General features: G+C 50.2%; 2 protein-coding genes across 6 annotated transcripts in view; one reads left to right on the top strand and one right to left on the bottom strand.

Moving 5' to 3' along the window:
* Positions 1-12,382, top strand: part of SUMF2 (sulfatase modifying factor 2) — a 19,972-nt gene extending 7,590 nt beyond the window's left edge. For 2 of the 5 annotated variants that reach the window (XM_037734191.1, XM_037734192.1), the window contains exons 3-10: positions 6,602-6,716; positions 7,749-7,793; positions 7,899-8,066; positions 8,156-8,306; positions 8,953-9,008; positions 10,402-10,486; positions 10,664-10,808; positions 11,847-12,375. In XM_037734191.1, coding sequence (XP_037590119.1) covers positions 6,602-6,716; positions 7,749-7,793; positions 7,899-8,066; positions 8,156-8,306; positions 8,953-9,008; positions 10,402-10,486; positions 10,664-10,808; positions 11,847-11,931 — 850 coding nt within the window. In that variant the 3' untranslated portion in view covers positions 11,932-12,375. Of the gene's footprint in view, positions 1-6,601; positions 6,717-7,748; positions 7,794-7,898; positions 8,067-8,155; positions 8,307-8,952; positions 9,009-10,401; positions 10,487-10,663; positions 10,809-11,846 lie in introns of all 5 variants that reach the window. The other 3 variants (XM_017516371.2, XM_037734193.1, XM_017516373.2) reach the window with 3 other exon arrangements.
* The window catches only part of PHKG1 (phosphorylase kinase catalytic subunit gamma 1), a 13,705-nt gene continuing 5,243 nt past the window's right edge, over positions 12,236-20,697 (bottom strand). The window contains exons 3-10 of the mRNA XM_017516369.2: positions 20,138-20,316; positions 19,552-19,606; positions 15,518-15,583; positions 15,169-15,332; positions 14,430-14,520; positions 14,189-14,342; positions 13,929-14,054; positions 12,236-13,575 (exon numbers count right to left, since the gene is read on the bottom strand). Coding sequence (XP_017371858.1) covers positions 13,330-13,575; positions 13,929-14,054; positions 14,189-14,342; positions 14,430-14,520; positions 15,169-15,332; positions 15,518-15,583; positions 19,552-19,606; positions 20,138-20,316 — 1,081 coding nt within the window. The 3' untranslated portion in view covers positions 12,236-13,329. The remainder of the gene's footprint in view (positions 13,576-13,928; positions 14,055-14,188; positions 14,343-14,429; positions 14,521-15,168; positions 15,333-15,517; positions 15,584-19,551; positions 19,607-20,137; positions 20,317-20,697) is intronic.

Genomic DNA, 20,697 nt, shown 5'->3' with positions numbered 1-20,697 from the left:
AGCAATTGTGAATGGCAGTTTGTTCTTGATTTGGCTCTCTTTAAGTCTGTTATTGGTGTATAGGAATGCTTGTGATTTTTGCACATTGATTTTGTATCCTGAGACTTTGCTGACGTTGCTTATCAATTTCAGGAGATTTTGGGCTGAAACGATGGGGTCTTCTAAATATACAATCTTTTTTATTTTATTTTGTTTTTATTTTTACTTTTCTTTTTTCTTTTTTTCATATATTAAAGCCCTGTGGAAAAGTGCCAAACTGTTAATAAACCCACGCAATGGTCATCAACCTTAACTAAATATACAATCATGTCATCTGCAAATAGAGACAGTTTGACTTCCTCCTTTCCTAATTGAATACGCTTTATTTCTTATTCTTGCCTGACTGCTCCGGCTAGAACTTCCAATACTATATTGAATAGGAGTGGTGAGAAGAGGGTATCCTTGTCTACTGCCAGATTTCAAAGGTAATGCTTCCGGTTTTTGCCCAGTCAGTATGATATTGGCTGTGGGTTTGCCTTAAATAACTTTTATTATATTGAGATACGTTCCATCAATACCTATTTTATTGAGCGTTTTTAGCATAAAGGGCTATTGAATTTTATCAAAAGCCTTCTCTGCATCTATTGAGATGATCATGTGGTTTTTCTCTTTGGTTCTGTTTATATGATGGATTACTTTTATATACTTGGTATGTAGAACCAGCCTTGCATCCCTGGAATGAAGCCTACTTGATCGTGAAGGATAAGCTTTTTGATGTGATGTTGCAGTCAGTTTGCCAGTATTTTATTGAAGATTTTTGCATGTATGTTCATCATGGATATTGGCCTGAAGTTTTCTTTTCTTGCTGAGTCTCTGCCGGGTTTTGGTATCAGGGTGATGTTGGTCTCATAAAATGATTTGGGAAGGATTCCTTCTTTTTGGATTGTTTGGAATAGTTTCAGAAGGAGTGGTACCAGCACCTCTTTGTATGTCTGGTAGCATTCGGCTGTGAATCCATGTGGACCTGGGCTTTTTTTGGGTGGTAGGCTCTTAATTGCTGCCTCAACTTCAGCCCTTGTTATTAGTCTATTCAGGGTTTTGACTTCTTCCTTATTTAGGCTTGGGAGGATGCAAGTGTCCAGGAATTTATCTATTTCTTCCAGGTTTACTGGTTTATGTGTATAGAGTTGTTTGTAGTAATCTCTGATGGTGGTTTGTATTCTGTGGAATCTGTGGTGATATCCCCTTTATCATTTTTTATTGTATCTATTTGATGTTTCTCTCTTTTCTTTTTTTATTAATCTGGCTAGTGGTCTGTCTATTTTGTTGATCTTTTCTAAATACCAGCTCCTGGATTTATTTATTTTTTTGAAAGGTTTTTTTGTATCTCTATTCCTTCAGTTCTGCTCTGATCTCAGTTATTTCTTGTCTTATGCTAGGTTTTGAGTTTTTGTGATCTTGCTCCTCTAGCTCTTTCAATTTCGACGATAGGGTGTCAATTTTAGATCTTTCCTTGCTTCTCTTGTGGGCATTTATTGCTATAAATTTTCTTCTAGAGACGGCTTCAAATGTGTCCCAGAGATTCTGGTATGTTGTGTCGTTGGTTTTGAAAACATCTTTATTTCTGCCTTCATTTCATTGTTTATCCAGTCAGCATTCAAGAGCCAGTTGTTCAGTTTCCATGAAGCTGTGTGGTTCTGAATTAGTTTCCAAATTCTGAGTGTTAACTTGATTGCACTGTGGTCTGAGAGACTGTTTGTTATGATTTCCATTCTTTTGCATTTGCTAAGGAGTGATTTACTTGCGATTATGTGGTCATTTTTAGAGTAGGTGTGATGTGCTGAGAAAAATGTATATTCTGTGGATTTGGGGTGGAGAATTCTGTAAATGCCTATTAGGCTTGCTTGGTCCAGGTCTGAGTTCAAGTCCTGGATATCCTTGTTAATTTTCTGTCTGGTTGATCTGTCTAACATTGACAGTGGAGTGTTAAAGTCTCCCACTATTATTGTGTGAGAGTCTAAGTCTCTTTGTGAGTCATTAAGAACTTGCTTTATGTATCTGGGTGCTCCTGTATTGGGTGTGTATATATTTAGGATCTTTAGCTCTTCTTGTTGCATTGATCTTTTTACCATTATGTGATGTCCTTCTTGGTCTCGTTTGATCTTTGTTGGTTTAAAGTCTATTTTATCAGAGACGAGTCTTGCAACTCCTGCTTTCTTTTTTTGCTCTCCATTTGCTTGGTAAATCTTCCTCCATCTCTTTATTTTGAGCCTGTGTGTATCCCTGCATGTGAGATGGGTTTCCTGGATACAGCACACTGATGGGTTTTGGCTTTTTATCCAGTTTGCCAGTCTGTGTCTATTGATTCGGGGCATTTAGCCCATTTACATTTAGGGTTAATATTGTTATGTGTGAATTTGATCCTGCCATTTTGATGCTAGCTGGCTGTTTTGCCCGTTAGTTGATGCAGTTTCTTCATTGTGTTGATGCTTTTTACCATTTGTTATGTTTTTGGAGTGGCTGGTACTGGTTGTTCCTTTCTATGTTTAGGTGCTTCTTTCAGGAGCTCTTGTAATGCAGGCCTGGTGGTGATGAAATCTATGAGTAATTACTAGTTCATAAAGGATTTTATTTCTCCTTCACTTACGAAGCTTAGTTTGGCTGGATATGAAATTCTGGGTTGAAAGTTCTTTAAGGATGTTGAATATTGGTCCCCACTCTTTTCTGGCTTGTAGGGTTTCTGCTGAGACATCTGCTGTGAGTCTGATGGGCTTCCCTTTGTGGGTAACTCGACCTTTCTCTCTGGCTGCCCTTTGTATTTTCTCCTTCATTTCAACCCTGGTGAATATGAGGATTATGTGCCTTGGGGTTGCTCTTCTTGAGGAATATCTTTGTGGCGTTCTCTGTATTTCCTGGACTTGAATATTGGCCTGCCTTGATAGGTTGGGCAAGTTTTCCTGGATAATATTCTGAAGAGTGTTTTCCTGCTTGGATTCATTCTCTCCATCACATTTAGGTATACCTATCAAACGTAGATTAGGTCTTTTCACATAGTCCCATATTTCTTGGAGGCTTTGTTCGTTTCTTTTTACCCTTTTTTCTCTAATCTTGCCTTCTTGTTTTATTTCATTGAGTTGATCTTCGACCTCTGATATCCTTTCTTATTCTTGGTCAGTTCGGCTATTGAAACTTGTGTGTGCTTTGTGAAGTTCTCTTGTTGTGTTTTTCAGCTCTATCAATTCATTTATATTCCTCTCTGAGCTGTTTATTCTTGTTAGCATTTTGTCAGGCCATTTTTCAAGGTTCTTAGTTTCTTTGCATTGGGTTAGAACATGTTCTTTTAGCTCAGAGAAGTTTCTTATTACCCACCTTCTGAAGCCTGTTTCTGTCAATTCATCAGACTCATTCTCCCTCCAGCCTTGATCCCTTGGAGGAGGAGAGGCGTTCTGGTTTTGGGTGCTTTCATCCTTTTTGCGCTGGTTTCTTCCCATGTTTGTGGATTTATTTATCTGTGGTCTTTGTAGTTGACTTTCAGATGGGGTCTCTGAGTTGACGTCCAGTTTGTTGATGATGAAGTTATTTCTTTCTGATTCTTAGTTTTCCTTCTAACAGTCAGGCCCCTCTGCTGTAGGACTGCTGGGGTCCACTCCAGACCCTGCTTGCCTGGGGTTCACCTGCAGCAGCTGCAGAACAGTAAGGGTTGCTGCCAGTTTCTTCTGCTATCTTTGTCCCAGAAGGATACCCTCCAGATGTCAGTCTGAGTTCTCCTTTATAAGGTGACTCTTTGGATATATGGGGGTCAGGGAGCTGCTTGAGGAGACAGTCTGTCCTTTATAGGAGCTCAAATGCTGAGCTGTGAGCTCTGTTGTTCATTTAGAGCTGCTGGGCAGGCACAGTACATTTAAGTCTGCTGCAGCAGAATTCATAAATGCCATTTGTTTTCCCCCGGGTGCTCTGTCCTGGGGAGTTAGGGCTTTATTTGTAAGTTTCTGTAATGCTGCTGCCTTTTTTCAGGGCTCCCCTGCCCATCGAGGAGGCAGCCTAGTCACAGTCTGCCTGCAGAGGCTTTGCTCATCTGCTGTGGGCTCTGCCCAGCTGCTGTGTGAACTTCCCCGCAGTCCTTTTTATAGGGGTATAGTTAGAACTCCCTCAGCAATGGTAGCCCACCTCTGTAATGGCGACGCTCTCTGTAATGGCGGACTGCCTCAGCAATGGCGGGCCACCTCGGCGGTGGTGGACTGCCTTGGTAATGGCAGACACCCTTCCCCCACAGAGCTGGACTGTCCTGGGTTCAGCCGAGCTTGCTCTGAAACTCTCAATCCAGAGTGTTTCAGATTGCTGGTTTTTGTGGGGGTGGGACCAGCCGAGCCTGATCACCTGGCTCCCTGCCTCAGACCCCTTTTTTTGTTAGTTGAATGGGCCACTCTGTCTCCCAGCCATTCGCATTCCAGTCACCAGTTAAAATGGCGCCCAGATTTGTGTGATTTCTTGTACGGAGACCCACTGCACCAGCTGAAACAGCCGCTGGAGACTTGTGGCGCTTTTTCACCTGGGAATCTTCTGGCCTGGCTTCCTGTTTCATTCCCCTTTTTTTCAGTTGAACGGGCGGAACTGTCTCCCAGGCATTCCAGTCGCCAGTTGAAAAGGCGCCTGGATTTGTGTGAGATTTTGTGTAGAGACCTGCTGCGCTGGCTGTGCTGGAGACTTGTGGCGCTTTTCCGCCCGGGAATCTCCTGGCCTGTCTCCCTGTTTCAGTACCCTTTTTGTCAGTTGAATGGACGAGTCTGTCTCCCAGGCATTCCAGTTGCCTGTTGAAAAGGGTCCTGGATCTGTGTGATTTCCCGTGTGGAGACCCACTGCGCTGGCTCCAACAGCCATGCTGGAGATTTGTGGTGCTTTTTCGCCTGGGAATCTCCTGGCGTGGCTCCCTGTTTCGGTCCCCCTTTTTTTCTTTTTTAAGACTAGTCAAATGTAGTAGTGAGAAGTGGGGGGAAGAGTAGAACAAGGAGTTCGATTTGTAACTGACTGTGAACCATCAATTGAGATAACTCACCAGCTTTGGACCAGCCTCAGTCCCCTTTTTATCAGTTGAATCGGCAACTCTGTCTCCCAGGCGCTCCAGTAACCAGCTAAAATGGCACATGTGAGTTTTTCGTGTGGAGACCCGCTGCGCCAGCCAAAACAGCCACACTGGCAACCCGTGGCGCTCCTCCACCCGGGAATCTCCTGGTCTGTGGGCAATAAAAATCCATCTGGAAATACGGAGTCCATTCACCCTCCATGCTTTCACTGGGAGCTGTAATCCAGAGCTGCTCCTAATCAGCCATCTTGGATCCCTCCATCTCTGTATCTTAGTTTTATGATAGTGACTATATCCTTTGTCAAACTCACAGAGCTGCCGGGCGCAGTGGCTCAGGCCTATAATCCCAACACTTTGGGAGCCTGAGGTGGGCAGATCACTTGAGCTCAGGATTTTTAGACCAGCCTGGTCAGCATAATGAACCCCCATCTCTACAAAATTAGCTGGGCATGGTGGCATGCACCTCTAGTCACAGCTACTTGGGAGACCGAGGAGGGAAGATTGCTTGAGCCCAGGAAGTCAAGGCTGCAGTGCGCTGTGATTGCACCACTTCACTCCAGCCTGGGTGACAGAATGAGACCCAGTCTCAAAATACAAATAATTAAAATAAATCGGGAGGCTGAGGTATGAAAATTGCTTGAACCCAGGAGGTTGAGGCTACAGTGAGCCGTGATTGAGCTACTGCATTCCAGCTTCGGTGACAGAGTGAGACCTGGTCTTAAAAAAATAAATAAATAAGTAAAAAGTTATTTGGGGCCAGGCACAGTCCCAGCACTTTGGGAGGTCGAGAAGGGTGGATCATGAGGTCAGGAGTTCGAGACCAGCCTGGCCAACATGGTGAAACCCCATCTCTACTAAAATTACAAAAATTAGCTGGATGTGGTAGTGCGCCTGTAATCCCAGCTGCTGGGGAATCTGAAACAGGAGAATCCCTTGAACCCAGGAGGTGGAGGTTGCAGTGAGCTCAGATCGCACCACTGCACTCCAACCTGAGTCTAAAAAAAAAAATTTGGCCAGGTGTTGTGCCTCACACCTGTAATCCCAACATTTTGGGAGGCTGAGGTGGGTGAATTACCTGAGTTTAGGAGTTCGAAACCAGCCTGGCTAACATTGTGAAACCCTGTCTCTACAAAAAATGCAAAAATTAGCTGGATGTGGTGGTATGTGCCTGAAATTCCAGAGAGGCGGAGGCAGGAGAATCACTTGAACCTAGGAGGTAGAGGTTGCAGTGAGCCGAGATTGCTCCACCGGCACTCCAGCCTGCGCAATAGAGCAAGACTCCGTATCAAAAAATAAATAAAGTAAAAAACAATAAATAAACCTCACAGAACTAAACACTGAAGAGAGTAAATTTTACTGTATGTGAATTTGTTGCTTCCTAATTTAAAAGAATCGCTCAGTCTTCAGGTTAATTCCTTGACGATCGTGAACACTGTGGTGTGTAACCTACAGAACCAGGTTGTCTGAGGTTTACTGGAGCAGGAGAGGGTAGGGCAGACACAGAACCTCACAAGCTGAACCAGCTGAACTGTGCCTTTGCAGGGATTTTATCAGGGAGAAGAAGTATCGGACAGAGGCTGAGATGTTTGGATGGAGCTTTGTCTTTGAGGAGTTTGTCTCCGATGAGCTGAGAAACAAAGCAACCCAGCCAATGAAGGTAAGAAAACCTGGACTTAGAGCTGAAGTCTAGGAGTGGGACCTAGACAGCGAATCCTGTGGGACATGGGTCACCCAGGACACAGTGGAGAGTCAGACCTGAGAGCTGGAGGCAGAGGGGAAGCAGGAGATACCCACCCTGGAGCGTCAGATCAGTACACACTCCCAGGAAGTTAACCCTGAACCCAAGTTAGCTCTGCCTAAAGGTCCAAGTCAGGATAGGGTTCAAGATACTTCCTGAATCAAGAGATCACCTTGAGGGGCCAGGCACAGTGGCTCATGCCTATAATCCCAGCACTTTGGGAGGCTGAGGTGGGTGCGTCACCTGAGGTCAGGAGTTTGAGACTAGCCTGGGCAAGATGACAAAACGCTGTCTCTACTAAAAATACAAAAATTAGCCAGGTGTGGTGCTGCACATCTATAATCCCAGCTACTTGGGAGGCTAAGGCAAGAGAATCACTTGAACCTGAGGGGCTGAGGTTGCAGTGAGTGGAGATAGCATGGCTGCACTCCAGCCTGGGCAACAACAAAAAAAGAGATCTGTGTCAAAAAATAAAAAAAAAAAGAGGTCACCTTGGCAAGCCAACCTCCAATAAGGGTGGTTGGTAATATGGGACTCTATAAAGATTCCAGTCTCAGCTGGGCATGGTGGCTCACGCCTATCACCTCAGCACTTTGGGAGGCTGAGGTGGGACAATCACTTAAGCCCAGGAATTCAAGACCAGCTTGGGCAACATAGTGAGACCCCATATCTACAAAAAAAAAAAAAATAAGAAAATTAGCTGGGCGTGGTCTTGCACATCTGTAGTCCCAGCTACTCAGGAGGTTGAGACTGCAGTGAGCTGTGATGGTGCCACTGCACTGTAGCTTGAGTGGCAGAGCAAGACATTGTCTCAAAAAAAAAAAAATTCCAGCCACAACCTGACTTAGAGCACTTGAGTCTCAGCCTGACGTCTGTTCTGTGTCCTGTGGCTCAGTGGGGAAGGTGCCCTTGCTGGGCGGAGCATCTTGCAGTGGGTCTCCTTTTTTGCAGCCGGTACTCTGGTGGCTTCCAGTGGAAAAGGCATTTTGGAGGCAGGTAAGGGCTGATTCCACTGCCTCATTTCCTACCCCTGCTTGACTCTTTTATTCTCCAGGCCCAGCTTCCCATACTTCTTGTACATCTAGGAACACTGACTTTCAGAGGACGACGGGAATATCAGGAAATCGCTTGGCAGTCCTGCTTCCCTGCCGAATCTTGTTTGCTGTTACCCATCCGTTTCCCCCTTCCGTCTCCTGTAGTCTCTCTTTTCTGGCTCCGGATGCTCCTCACTCACCTGGCTCTCTTCCAGCTCCCCTGCTCCATCTACTGGTAAAAGCTGAATGCAAGCACCCTAAACCTAGCCTGCCTGGTACTTAATGCACTCCCGGAAGCCTGTCTCACCTCGTCCTGGCTGTCAGCCTGCAGGTCCTGGCTCTGGCATCCGAGAGAGGCTGGAGTACCCAGTGTTACACGTGAGCTGGAATGACGCCCGTGCCTACTGTGCTTGGCGGGGAAGACGGCTGCCCACTGAGGAAGAGTGGGAGTTTGCTGCCCGAGGGGGCTTGAAGGGTATCCAGATGATGAGGCGATTTTTTTTTATTCTTCTCCCTGTCCTGCCTTGTTATGGGGGGCTTTAAAGGGTGGGAAGGGGCTGGGTGCGGTGGCTCACGCCTGTAATCCCAGCACTTTGGGAGGCTGAGGTGGGTGGATCACGAGGTGATGAGATTGAGACCATCCTGGCCAACATGGTGAAACCCCGTCTCTATTAAAAATACAAAAATTAGCCAGGCGTGGTGGCGCATGCCTGTGGTCCCAGCTACTTGGGAGGCTGAGGCGGAAGAATCGCTTGAACCCAGGAGGTGGAGGTTGCAGTGAGCCGAGATTGTGCCACTGCACTCCAGCCTGGGCGGCAGAGCAAGACTCCATCTCAAAAAAAAAAATTAATAACTGGGCCAGATGCTGTGGCTCAGACTTGTAAACTGGCTCAGGTCCCAGAACCATGCTTAGGACTGCATTGCCCTGGAGCACATGAGGAGGCCAGGGCCCCCAGTGCAGTACAATGAGTGGAGAGGACGGCATGGGGAATTAAAAGCAGGTCATTTCAGTCTTTTTTCTTGAAAGCCTCTAACTTCCTTTTGGTTGTCTCACTGTTTTTTTTTTTCTTCCCTAATTCTTCACTTCCCTCTCCTCTGCTGCCTCCTTGCTCTCCTGGCAGGTCAGGTTTACCCATGGGGGAATCGGTTCCAGCCAAACCGCACCAACCTGTGGCAGGTAAGACCTACGTTCCTCTTTCACCAAGCACCGCTGAGACCTGCTGCAGGCCAGGCGCTGCGTCGTTCGGCCTCGGCATGCAGAGGGCTTGGGTTCTGATGGAGCTGATGACTCACAGCTGATAAAGCAAAAGGCAACGGGGTATAACTACTTAATTTCTTTTTCTTTCTTTCTTTCTTTTTTTGAGACAGAGTCTCTTTGTCACCCAGGCTGGAGTGCAGTGGTGTGATCTTGGCTCACTGCAACCTCCACCTCCATGGTTTAAGCCATTCTCCTGCCTCAGTCTCCTGAGTAGTTGGGATTACAGGCGCCTCCCACCACAGCCAGCTATTTTTTTTTTTCTATTTTTAGTAGAGATGGGGGTTGGCCATGTTGACCAGGCTGGTCTTAAACTCCTGAGGTGATCCGCCTGCCTCAGCCTCCCAAACTGCTAGGATTATGGGCATGAGCCACCGTACACGGCCCTACAAATCTTTAATAGAAAGTACTTATGGTGGCCAGGTGTGGTGGCTCACACCTGTAATCCTAGCACTTTAGAAGGCCAAGGCAGGTGGATCACCTGCAGTCAGAAGTTTAAGACCAGCCTGACCAACATGGAGAAACCCCATCTCTACTAAAAATACAAAATCTGCTGGGCATGGTGGTACAGGCCTGCAGTCCTAGCTACTCGGGAGGCGGAGGCAGGAGAATCGTTTGAACCCAGAAGACAAAGGTTGCGGTGAGCCGAGATCACTCCACTGCACTCCCGCCTGGGCAACAAGAGCAAAACTCTATCTCAAAAAAATAAGTAAGTAAATAAATAAATAATAAAAAATTAGTTGGGCGTGGTAACATGCATCTGTAATCCCAGCTGCTTGGGACTTGGTCAGGAGAATCACTTGTACCCAGGAGGCAGAGGTTGCAGTGAGCTATGATCACACTTCCACTGCACTCCAGCCTGAGCGACAGAATGATAATGAGACCTTACCTCAAAAATAAATAAATAAATAAATAAACAAGTACAAATAAAATAAGCAAGTGAAAAAGCAGTGTCTTGGGAAGGCTGGCAGGAGTAGGCTGCAGTGCTCAGGCAGGGTCGAGGGGGCGAGTGTGGAGGAGGCTGGGAGAAACCTGTCTTCCGGAGGCTGTGGCACGTGGGGTTCTAGGCAGAGGGCAGGAAGTTGCTGAGAGTGGAGAGGACAGGTGCAGGCTGGGCTTGACCTGGAGGCCTGTGGGTGCAGCATAAGCACTCTTCCTAATCCAGCAGGGAGCTTGCCATGGAGGTGTGAGGTGACGGGACTGGGGGCTCCGTATGGAAACTTCAGGTCACTGCCCTTTGCCCCTCCCTTTCCTCAAATGGTTTTCCTCTAGATAGGCAGGAGGTAAATCCTTTACCCTTCCTTTCTTCCTTCAGGGAAAATTCCCCAAAGGGGACAAAGCTGAGGATGGCTTCCATGGAGTCTCCCCCGTGAATGCTTTCCCTGCCCAGAACAACTACGGTAAGAGCTCTCCTGGGCTCGCAGCTGTGCTCTCAGACTGGCTACTGAGACCATCATGTCTGAGAGAGGGGGCAGAGTGAAGCACCTCGCTTCCCCTAGTTGGCCCCCAGGACCTCAGAGGGTAGATGGGGTGGTCCATGGGTCCCAGCCTGGCCTGACCCACTGGTGGGGCTGCAGGGCTCTATGACCTCCTGGGCAACGTGTGGGAGTGGACAGCATCTCCATACCAGGCCGCTGAGCAGGACATGCGCGTCCTTCGGGGGGCATCCTGGATCGACACAGCCGATGGCTCTGCCAATCACCGGGCCCGGGTCACCACCAGGTAAGGGGCTTGGTCCCAGGGAACGTGCGGCTTAGTCTGCATCCCGGTCTGGAATGCCCCCACCTTCACACCACAACCGGCTGTGTGTAATGAGGCGGTCCCAGCACCTCCCTGAGACCACGCCCTGTTGTGGGTACAGAAAAGAAGGCCAGCAGCACTTGCCATGAAAAGCAAAGGGGCCAAGGACACCTTGTGACTTTTCTGCCAGCTCTCAGTGCCCAAGGGGACTGTGTGTGGCATCTTAATTATGGGGTTTCTCCTCTTGTCCTCACAGCTAGGTGGGCAAAAGAAGGGGAGTGGAAAGACCACATCAGTAGGTCATTGCTCATAGTCCTGGAGTTACTGACTCTTCAAACTGGTGGGCACACAAAAAGTCAGTTTTTGTTTTTGAGACGAAGTCTCGCTCTGTTGCCCATGCTGGAGTGCGGTGGTTCAGTCTGGGCTCACTGCAGCCTCAAGTTGCCAGGCTTTGGCGTTCCTCCCACCTCAGGTCCTCAAGTATCTGGGACTACAGGCAGCACCATTATGCCCAGCTAACTTTTGTAGAGATGGGCTTTTTCTGTAGAGATAGGTGTTGCCATGTTGCCTAGGTTTGTCTGTAACTCCTGGACTCAAGCAGTCAGCCCGTGTTGGCCTCCCAGAGTGCTGGGATTGCAGGCATAAGCCGCTGTACCCGGCCACGATATTCTCATTGCTTGAGGACAGGTTTTCTCTACTGAATTGTTCTCAGCTGCTAACAGTAGAAGTTAGTCACTGTCTTTTCTGGCCTCCAGTGCTTTCTCTCTGGGCCACCATCCCTTCCCTCACTCCTGCAAGGTCCCTTCTTTTGTCGCAAAGCCCCTGCCTGTCCCCTTTCTCCCAGGACTGGTCCGGGCTCAGGACCTGCCCTCAAAATAGGCTTCTTTCCAGACCATGCCCTCCCCAGCCCTCAGGCCCCCCGACCACGGCCGGCCCTGTGGGTGAGGCAGGCAAGATGGGTAAGCCCCCAGGTCTCTTTCTCAGAACATGTCCCTCCTCTCTCTCCTTCTCTGCTGGCAGGATGGGCAATACTCCAGATTCAGCCTCAGACAACCTGGGCTTCCGCTGTGCAGCAGACACAGGCCGGCCGCCGGGGGAGCTGTGAGCAGCCGGGTGGTGACAAGGAGAAAAGCCCTTTAGGGTCATTGTCATTCCCTGGCCATGTTGCAAACACAGCCTAGGTCCAAGCTCAGGAGCTTCAGCCTCAGGAAGAAACTTCCCCTTTCCTGCCTCCCATCCCTCTGTGGCAGGCATCTCTCACCAGGGCAGGAGAGGACTCAGCCTGCTGTGTCTTGGAGGAGGGTGTGTTGGTGGTGGCCGGGAGCTCCGTGTTTCTCTTTGAAGCCAAGTATTATCGACACAGGGGCAAACACACAAACAATTGAACAGAAGGCTCTGAAGGCCATTTGTTAAACGTTTTAAAATCCGTTCTGTCCTACTTTCTCCCTAGATGATTATGAAGCTGACATTGTTTCCTCAAGGCAGGATTTTCGTGGTTCTGTTTGTTTTCCTGGCCAATTGTTGTGGAAGGAGAATGCTTTTTTCATGGCCTCATCTGTTGTTTCGTGTCTGTCTGGAGGAAACTAGTTTCCAGTGTGTAACAGGCAGGCTGGTGGCTATTTAAAGCACAGTTCAGTCCTAAAAGGGCCTGGGAGAACCAAATGATGTACCAGGTGAGGTGGTGCATTGTGGGAATCACAAAGCAAATAATACTCCAGGAATACAAATAGCAGAAGCTTCCCATTCTATTGTTTTTTATTTTTATTTTTCTGAGACAGGGTCTTGCTTTGTTGCCCACACCAGAGGACAGTGGTGATCACGGCTCACTGCAGCCTTGAACTCCTGGGCTCAAGCAGTTCTCCCACCTCAGCTTCCCTAGTAGCTGGGACTACAACTGTACACCACCATGCCTGGCTAATTTTTTGAATTTTTATAGTAATGGGATCTCACTGTGTTGCCCAGGCTGGTCTTGAACTCCTGGCCTCAAGCAGTCCTCCCACCTTGACTTCCCAAAGTGCTGGTAGTACAGGTGTGAGCCACCACGCCTGGATCCCCTTCTCCATATGCCTCTAAAAACATGCTCCTGGAGAGTAGCCTGCTCCCGCACTGTCACTAGGTGTCATGGGGTCAATACAACCTCATTTCTCCTAGGACCCTAAGGAAAGAGGGCCCAAGTATCAGTAACTCTGGGCCTCCCCGAAAGAGAGACTGAGATGGTGGCTCATCTGGGAAGTGGAGGAGCAGGGGGCTCCTGGTTCTCAGGCCACATGTCATCTCTGCCCACCAGGGGCCTGGCCAGCCTGCAAGTATTGCTGTGTGGTGGGAACACCTGCATCCCTCATGCACAGCCTTTGAGAGGGGATCATGGCCTCAACTCCAGGGGTTTCTGGTGAGGGCCAAGTGCTCCTTCTGCAGAGGCCTGCGTGCGTCTCACCGCTTTGACTTTTATTTCCCTGGCTTCCCCTCCCCGCCTGCCCTCTAGCCTCCCTGACTGGCCAGCCCCTCAGTAGTCCTCCTCAGCCAGGGAGAGGAGCACTGCCTTAGGTGTGTTCTCAAAGAGGGCAGCTCGGTTCTGCTGCTGCCCCTTCTTCACCCAGTGGCCGTAGATTCGGAAGGCGTAGGCGTCAATGAGCCGGCGCAGAGGCCGGAGGGCGTAGGGGTCTCGAATGACGATCTCCCGGGTCACGGGCTTCACTCGGCGGTACTGGTAGTAGATCCGCACTGCAGCCAGCACGGTCACAGCGATCACCTGCCCCCCAAGCGGAGAAGCTGGGCTGCAGCCCCCGCCAGCCAGCCCCTGGCCGTCCAGCACAGGGATGCCCTGGGCTCATTTGCCATGAAGCCTTGAGTGGCTTCTTGGGGCCCCTCCTAGTGTCCCCCACTTCCTCCTCACTGGCATCTGCAGGGATGGACTGGGCTGACACCTATCATCTCTGAAGCTGGCAGTGGAGCTGGAGCCATCACAGGGGGCTAGAAGGGGAGGGGCAGGTGCTCTGGAAACCCTTGGGGTGTAAGGACACCTGGGAGAGGAGAGAGCTTACAGATTTAGACTTGGGGTGCTGGCAGCAGCTGCCACAAGGTCTGGGGCGGGATGCTTCGTACCTTGAACTTCCCCCGGGGGCTGAAGTGCCGCACTTCTTCCACCACGTACTGCTGGAAGAAGGGGTGTGCCAAGGCCTCTTCTGCTGTGCAGCGGCTCTGGGGTTGCACCACCAGGAAGCGGGAGACCTGGGAGGGGATGAGACGGGAACCGAGAATGTCAAGGCAGGTCCCCTCAGCATGTCAGGAGATAAGGGCCTCCTCCGACAGGCGTGCCTGGCACTGTGGCCCTGAGCCCCGGGCCAGTAGGCCTGGCCTCTCACCAGGTCCTTCACGGTGTCTGAGTAATCATCCCACTCGGGTGAGCCAAACTGATAGTTGCCACTCATGATCATCCTCAGCATCAGCATCTGCTTCCGGTGCCAGAAGGGCGGGGAGCCGGCCAGCAGTGTGTACATGATAACTCCCGTGCTCCACCTGGAGGTGTGAGGGCCCAGGGCCACTTACCCAGCGCCAGGGGCACCAGCCCAGTCCAGCCAGGTGCTCCTCCCCCAGCACACTCACATGTCCACCTCCTTCCCGTAGCCTGGATGGTCGTCGTTCATGGAACACTCGATGATCTCAGGGGCCAGGTAACTGGGGGTCCCACAGACCTCTGCAGGAACAGTCACCATCAAGACAGGTCAGCAGGGCGCTCAGAATAGGAAGTCCAGGCTGGGTGCAGTGACTCATGTCTGTAATCCTAGCACTTTGGAAGGCCGAGGCAGGTGGGTGACCTGAGGCCAGGAGTTCTAAACCAGCCTGGCCAACATGGCAATACCCCCGTCTCTACTAAAAATATAAAAATTAGCAGGGCCTGGTGGCACATGCCTGTAGTTTCAGCTACTCAGGAAGCTTGAACCCGGGAGGCAGAGGTTGCAGTGAGCCAAGATCGCCCCACGTCTCAGAAATAAAAGAGGAAGTCCAAAGTGACAACGGAGATGGAACAGAAATGACACTTGGGCTGGGACTCCCCCAGTGTTCACCAGCTTCAGGGCCCAGGGCAGGGCGGGGTGCTGTTCACAGGGCTACCAGCTCAGGGTCCACCACTGCTTCCCTGGTTACTTCCAGCCATCCTGGTCTGGAACTAGGGCACTGGGAGCCTGGGAAAGGACTTACCTGAAGAAATGCCTAGCCCATGAAATGGTGGGGTTTTTATTCTGGGGAACAATTAAGTTAGGGGAGAAACCCAGGTCATCTGTATTCCTCGGAGGGTTGGTGAGAGCCTGAGGCTCAGACGTGGGCCAAGGTCATGTTACCGGACCTCGGAGCCTCTCTCCAGGCTCCAGCTGGCAGGAAAAGCCAAAGTCTGTGAGCTTGATGTTCATGTCGTCATCCAAGAGGATGTTCTCAGGCTTCAGGTCCCGGTGCACAATGTTGAGTTTGTGCAAGGTGCGGATCACCTCCAGCAGAGCTCGCATGATCTTTCTAGGGTGGGGCACACACTTGTCACTTCCCCTGTGCAGGGTCAGGCGACAGGCAGGGAGACACAGCTCACATTTCAGCCACACTGCAAGGGAGCAGCATATGCGCCCTGACACCCCTGGCATCCCAGGGCCCGTGGCCCCAGGCCAAGTGGGAGGGAGCAGAGAGAAGGGCAAAGGGACCCTCACCTGGTTTCCTTCTCACTCAGGGTGACCTTCTCAGTGAGGTAGTCAAAGAGCTCCCCTCTCCTCATCCTGTGGAAACAGGGTTGGTAACTGGATTGGTCCCAAGACCACCAGCCTCCTTCCTCTGCCCCCAGAGAGCTGCCTTCCACCTGGTACCTCTAGAAGCTAAGTGGGCCACTTCCCATGGAGAACCACAGTGTGGGGAGAGGAGTGGTTCTGGAAGAACTGGGAGAAAAGCGAAGGAGGGTGGAGAGGTGGCCCACCTCCGAGCCTCAGGCTCTCATCAACCCTCCGAGGAAAACAGATGACCTGGGTTTCTCCCCTAACTTAATTTTTCCCCTGGAATAAAAATCCCACCTTTTCATGGGCTAGGCATTTCCTAGGTAAGTCCTCTCCCAGGTTCCCATTGCCCTGGTTTCAGGCCAAGATGGCTGGAAGCAACCAGGGAAGCAGTGGGCCCCAAGCTGGTGGCCCTGTGTACAGTACCCCGCCCTGGGCCCTGAAGTTGGTGGACAATCAGGGAGTCCCAGCTCAAGCGCCCTTTCTGTTCCATCTCCATTGTATCAGCATCAGGGTCCTCCCATCTATGGAAGTGACACCGTGTACTGGGATGTATTGGGGCCTAAATCATGGCTGGAGGCTGAAAGAGGGGACCCTGAACCACTGGCCCAGGACCTCAGATCCAGATCAGAAGGACATGAGTATCCAGATTTTTTTTTTTTTTTTTTTTCCCGAGACGGAGTTTTTGCTCTTGTGGCCCATGCTGGAGTGCAGTGGCATGATCTGGGCTCACTGCAACGTCCGCCTCTCAGATTCAAGTGACTGTCCTGACTCAGCCTCCTGAGTAGCTGGGATTACAGGCGCCCCCCCACCACACCTGGCCAATTTTTGTATTTTTAGTAGAGACAGGGTTTCTCCATGTTTCCAGGCTAGTCTCGAACTCCTGACCTCAGGTAGCCTCCCAAAGTGCTGGGATTACAGGTGAGAGCCACCGCGCCTGGCTGAGTATCCCGATTTTTCCCAGGAAACAAATGGGAAGAATCGGCTGTGCAAGAGTTGCAGTAACAAAGTTTGCCAATTTCGGGATTAAGAACTGCAGTTCAATCTTCTTCCTGGGATGATCTAGAAAGAAGTCTCTGATAGAACAATCTGGTTATATGCTGGAGGGCTCCTCAGGGCAGCATTAAAAATAGCTTCCCCCAGCAACTTCTTCAAAGGTTAAAGACATTTGAGCTGCCCCCACGGGCTGTACAGGACAGGGCTGCAGAGCAGAGTCGAGACGGCTGCAGCTGGTGAGTCTGGAGGGTTTGGAGAAAGTCTCCCTCTTGCCCAGGCCGGGGTACAGTGGCACGGCCTCAGCCAGCTGCATCCTCTGCTTCCCAAGTTCAAGCCATTCTTGTGCCTCGGCCTCCTAAGTAGCCAGGATTACAGATATCTGCCGCCATGCTTGACTCATTTTTGTATTTTTTGTAGAGAGAGGGTTATGCCGTGTTGCCCAGGCTGGTCTTTTCCTGGCCCACTGTAGCCTCCCAAAGTACTGGGACTACAGACATGAACCCCATGCCTGGCCCTAATTTTAAAATTTTTTGTAGGCCAGGTACGGTGTCTCAGACCTGTATTCCCAGCACTTTGGGAGGCTGAGGTGGGTGGAATCATGAGGTCAGGAGATCGAGATCATCCTAACCAACATGGTGAAACTCCGTCTCTACTAAAATAAATAAATACATTTTTTTGTAGAAATGGGGTCTCACTTTGTTGCTCAGGCTGGTCTCAAACTCCTGGCCTCAAGCAGTCCTCCCACCTCGGCCTCCCAAAGTGCTGAGATTACAGGTGTGAGCCACCATGCCTGGCCAATAATAAGCCTTGAATCCACATTTCACAGAGCACTTTGTGTTGTTTGAATTTGATGCTTAGTGATAAGGGGCTCGTCTTACCAATCCTGTTGATGTAGAGGTAGGGGCATGATGTGATGATGGTGATGATGATGATGATGATGATGATGATACTGACCTTTGGGCCACACCCTAGGTGCAACCTCTGCCACCTGCCTCTCTCCCTGATACTGCTGGCCTCCCTCTTTCCAGTCCCGCCTCATTACAGCCATCCCTGGATACCCAGTGAGATCTTTTCAAAAGTCAGGCCAGGCACAGTGGCTCACGGGTGTAATCCTAACACTTTGGGAGGCCAAGGTGGTGGATTACTTGAGGTCAGGAGTTCCAGACCAGCCTGCCCAATGTGGTGAAATCCCATCTCTACTAAAAAATTACAAAAAAATTTGCTGGGCATGGTGGCGGGCGCCTGTAATGCCAGCTACTTGGGAGGCTGAAGCAGGACAATTGCTTTAACCCATGAGATGGAGGTTGCAGTGAGCCAAGATTGCTCCACTGCACTCCAGCCTGGGTGACTGAGCAAAACTCTTAAAAAAAAAAAAAAAAGTACCAGCTGGGCGCAGTGGCTCACGCCTGTAATCCCAGCTCTTTGGGAGGCCGAGGCAGGTGGATCACGAGGTCAAGAGATCGAGACCATCCTGGTCAACATGGTGAAACCCCGTCTCTACTAAAAATACAAAAAAATTAGCTGGGCATGGTGGCGCGTGCCTGTAATCCCAGCTACTCAGGAGGCTGAGGCAGGAGAATTGCCTGAACCCAGGAGGCGGAGGTTGCGGTGAGCCGAGATCACGCCATTGCACTCCAGCCTGGGTAACGAGCGAAACTCCGTCTCAAAAATAAGTAAAATAAAAAAAAAATTTTTTTAAGTTTAGGGGAAAAAAAAGTACCTCAGACCATGTCAGCCTCGCACTGAGTGCCTGCAGGGTCTGAGGCCCTTACATCCTGCCACCCTCTGCTTGAGTCCCTTCCTGGACACCCTTTCCTGACCACTCAGTCTGAGAAGCCCCCATCTGTTGCTAACTCCTTGTTCTAGTTTATATATGTCTACAGTTGTCCCTGTTTATCTGCAGGGGATGTGCTCCAAAACCCCCAGTGGATGGATGCCTAAAGCCATGGGTAGCACTGAAGCCTATACATACTGTTTTTCCTATATGTACATACCTAAGATAAAGTTTATAAATTAGGCATAGTAAGAGATTAACAACCAATAATAAAATAGAACAATTATATCAATACACTGTGCCAGGCACGGTGGCTCACGCCTGTAATCCCAGCACTTTAGGAGGCTGAGGTGGGAGGATCGCTTTTTTTTGCTTTCTTGAGATGGAGTTTTGCTCGTTGCCCAGGCTGGAGTGCAGTGGCTCGATCTCGGCTCACTGCAACCTCCGCCTCCTGGGTTCAAGCGATTCTCCTGCCTCAGCCTCCCGAGTAGCTGGGATTACTGGCATGCACCACCATACCCAGTTAATTTTGTATTTTTAGTAGAGATGGAGTTTTTCCATGTTGATCAGGCTGGTCTTGAACTCTCAACCTCAACTGATCCACTCTTCTTGGCCCCCAAAGTGATGGGATTACAGGTGTGAGCCACTGTACCCAGCCTTTATTTTTTATTTTTTCAGATGGAGTCTTGCTTTGTTGCCCAGGCTGGAGTGCAGTGACATGATCTCAGCTCATGGCAGTGATTTCCCTGCCTCGGCCTCCCAAGTAGCTGAGATTACAGGCACATGCCTAGCTAATTAAAAAAATATATTTTTGGTAGAAACAGGATTTTACCAAACTCCTGATCTCAAGTGATCTGCTTGCCTTGGCCTCCCACAATGGGAGTCTGGGATTACAGGCATAAGCCACTGTGCCCGGCCTGTAGCTAATAATTACTAGCATTCACACTATGCCAGTCACTATGCTATTATCACTCCCGTAATTATTAGAAAACTAAGATTTAAAGAAATGATCCAGCCCACAAGCGATGAGCCCAAGTTTTCAAACCCGGCAGCCCCACCCCAGGGGCCGATGTGTCTGAACACCATGATGGATTTGGCATCCTTAGTTTAGGGACTGGCTGTGGTCTCCAGCCAGCCCTGGGGTGGGGGAGGGGACAACAGTCAGAGGTTCTCCCAGGTGTGGTTGGCTCTGGGGCTGGGTACTTACAGGTCAAACACCAAGAAGAAGAAAGTGTTGGTCTCATAAGTGTCCTTCAGCTGTACTGAAATGGAAATGGCCAGCTGGTCTCAGGTAGCAGGGGAACCCGGGCACGGGGGGAGGGGCCAAGGCTGCTGTGGGCTGACTTCAGAAGCTGACAGGGGAATCAGTAGGGTGCCTGAAGGACGCCAACCAGGGGTGTGGGCAGGCCCAGGGGCTTTATTATCATTGTTACTATTTTTAGAGACAGGGCCTCACCCAGGCTGGAGTGTAATGGTGCAGTCATAGCTCACTGCAGCCTCAAATTCCTGGGCTAAAGTGATGCTCCTGCCTGAGCCTCCCGAGTGGCTGGGATTACAGGCGTGCACCACCATGCCTAGCTAATTCAGCTCAGGAACATTAAACTCCCTTTCCCCCACCTGCATCCATCCCTGCCTGGGACCCCTTCTGTCACAGCAGTGTGGTTGGAACTGGGAGCCTTGAGCCTGAGTGGTTCTAGCTGGCTGTGCGGTGGGGCCACACTCCCTGGCTTGGGCTGTCAGGGCAGAATCACAGGGGGTCCACCCCCGCTGTGTGGCTTGGGGCCATCACTCACTGATGTTGGGGTGCCCTGAGACCTTCCGCAGGATGTCCACCTCCTTCATCGTGGCTTCCCGCAGCTCCCGCACCTCCTCGGGGCTGAAGCTTCCTCCACCGGTGACGTCGATGACCTTCACGGCGTACTCCTGGCTCGTGGGCTTGTGGATGCAACGCCTGACCACACTGCTAACGCCCCTGGGAGTGCAGAGGACAGATGGCCTCGGGGGCCCTCACCCCACGGGAGATTCCAGGCCGTAGCCGGGATGCCCTTGTCAACGGATTTACACTTCCCCCAACTTCCTCTGAGCTTTTGGGGATGGTGGATGAATAGATATAGGCACCGATGGTGATTTGCCCAGTGCTGATGAGTAACAAGCCTACTCTCAGGCCATTCGACTCCTAGTTCAGTGCTTTTTTTTGAGATAGATTCTTGCTTTGTCGCCCAGGCTGGAGTGAAGTGGTGTGCTCTCGGCTCACTGCAACCTCCACTTCCTGGGTTCAAGAAATTCTCTACCTCAGCCTTCCAAGTAGCTGGGATTACAGCCATGAGCCACCACACCCGGCCTTTTTTTTTTT

The sequence above is a fragment of the Cebus imitator genome, unplaced genomic scaffold, assembly GCF_001604975.1.
Source record: "Cebus imitator isolate Cc_AM_T3 unplaced genomic scaffold, Cebus_imitator-1.0 Scaffold581, whole genome shotgun sequence".
Taxonomy (NCBI): Eukaryota; Metazoa; Chordata; class Mammalia; order Primates; family Cebidae; genus Cebus; species Cebus imitator.
Note: the sequence above shows the minus strand (reverse complement) of the source record. Positions and strands in the feature narration are given on the sequence as shown.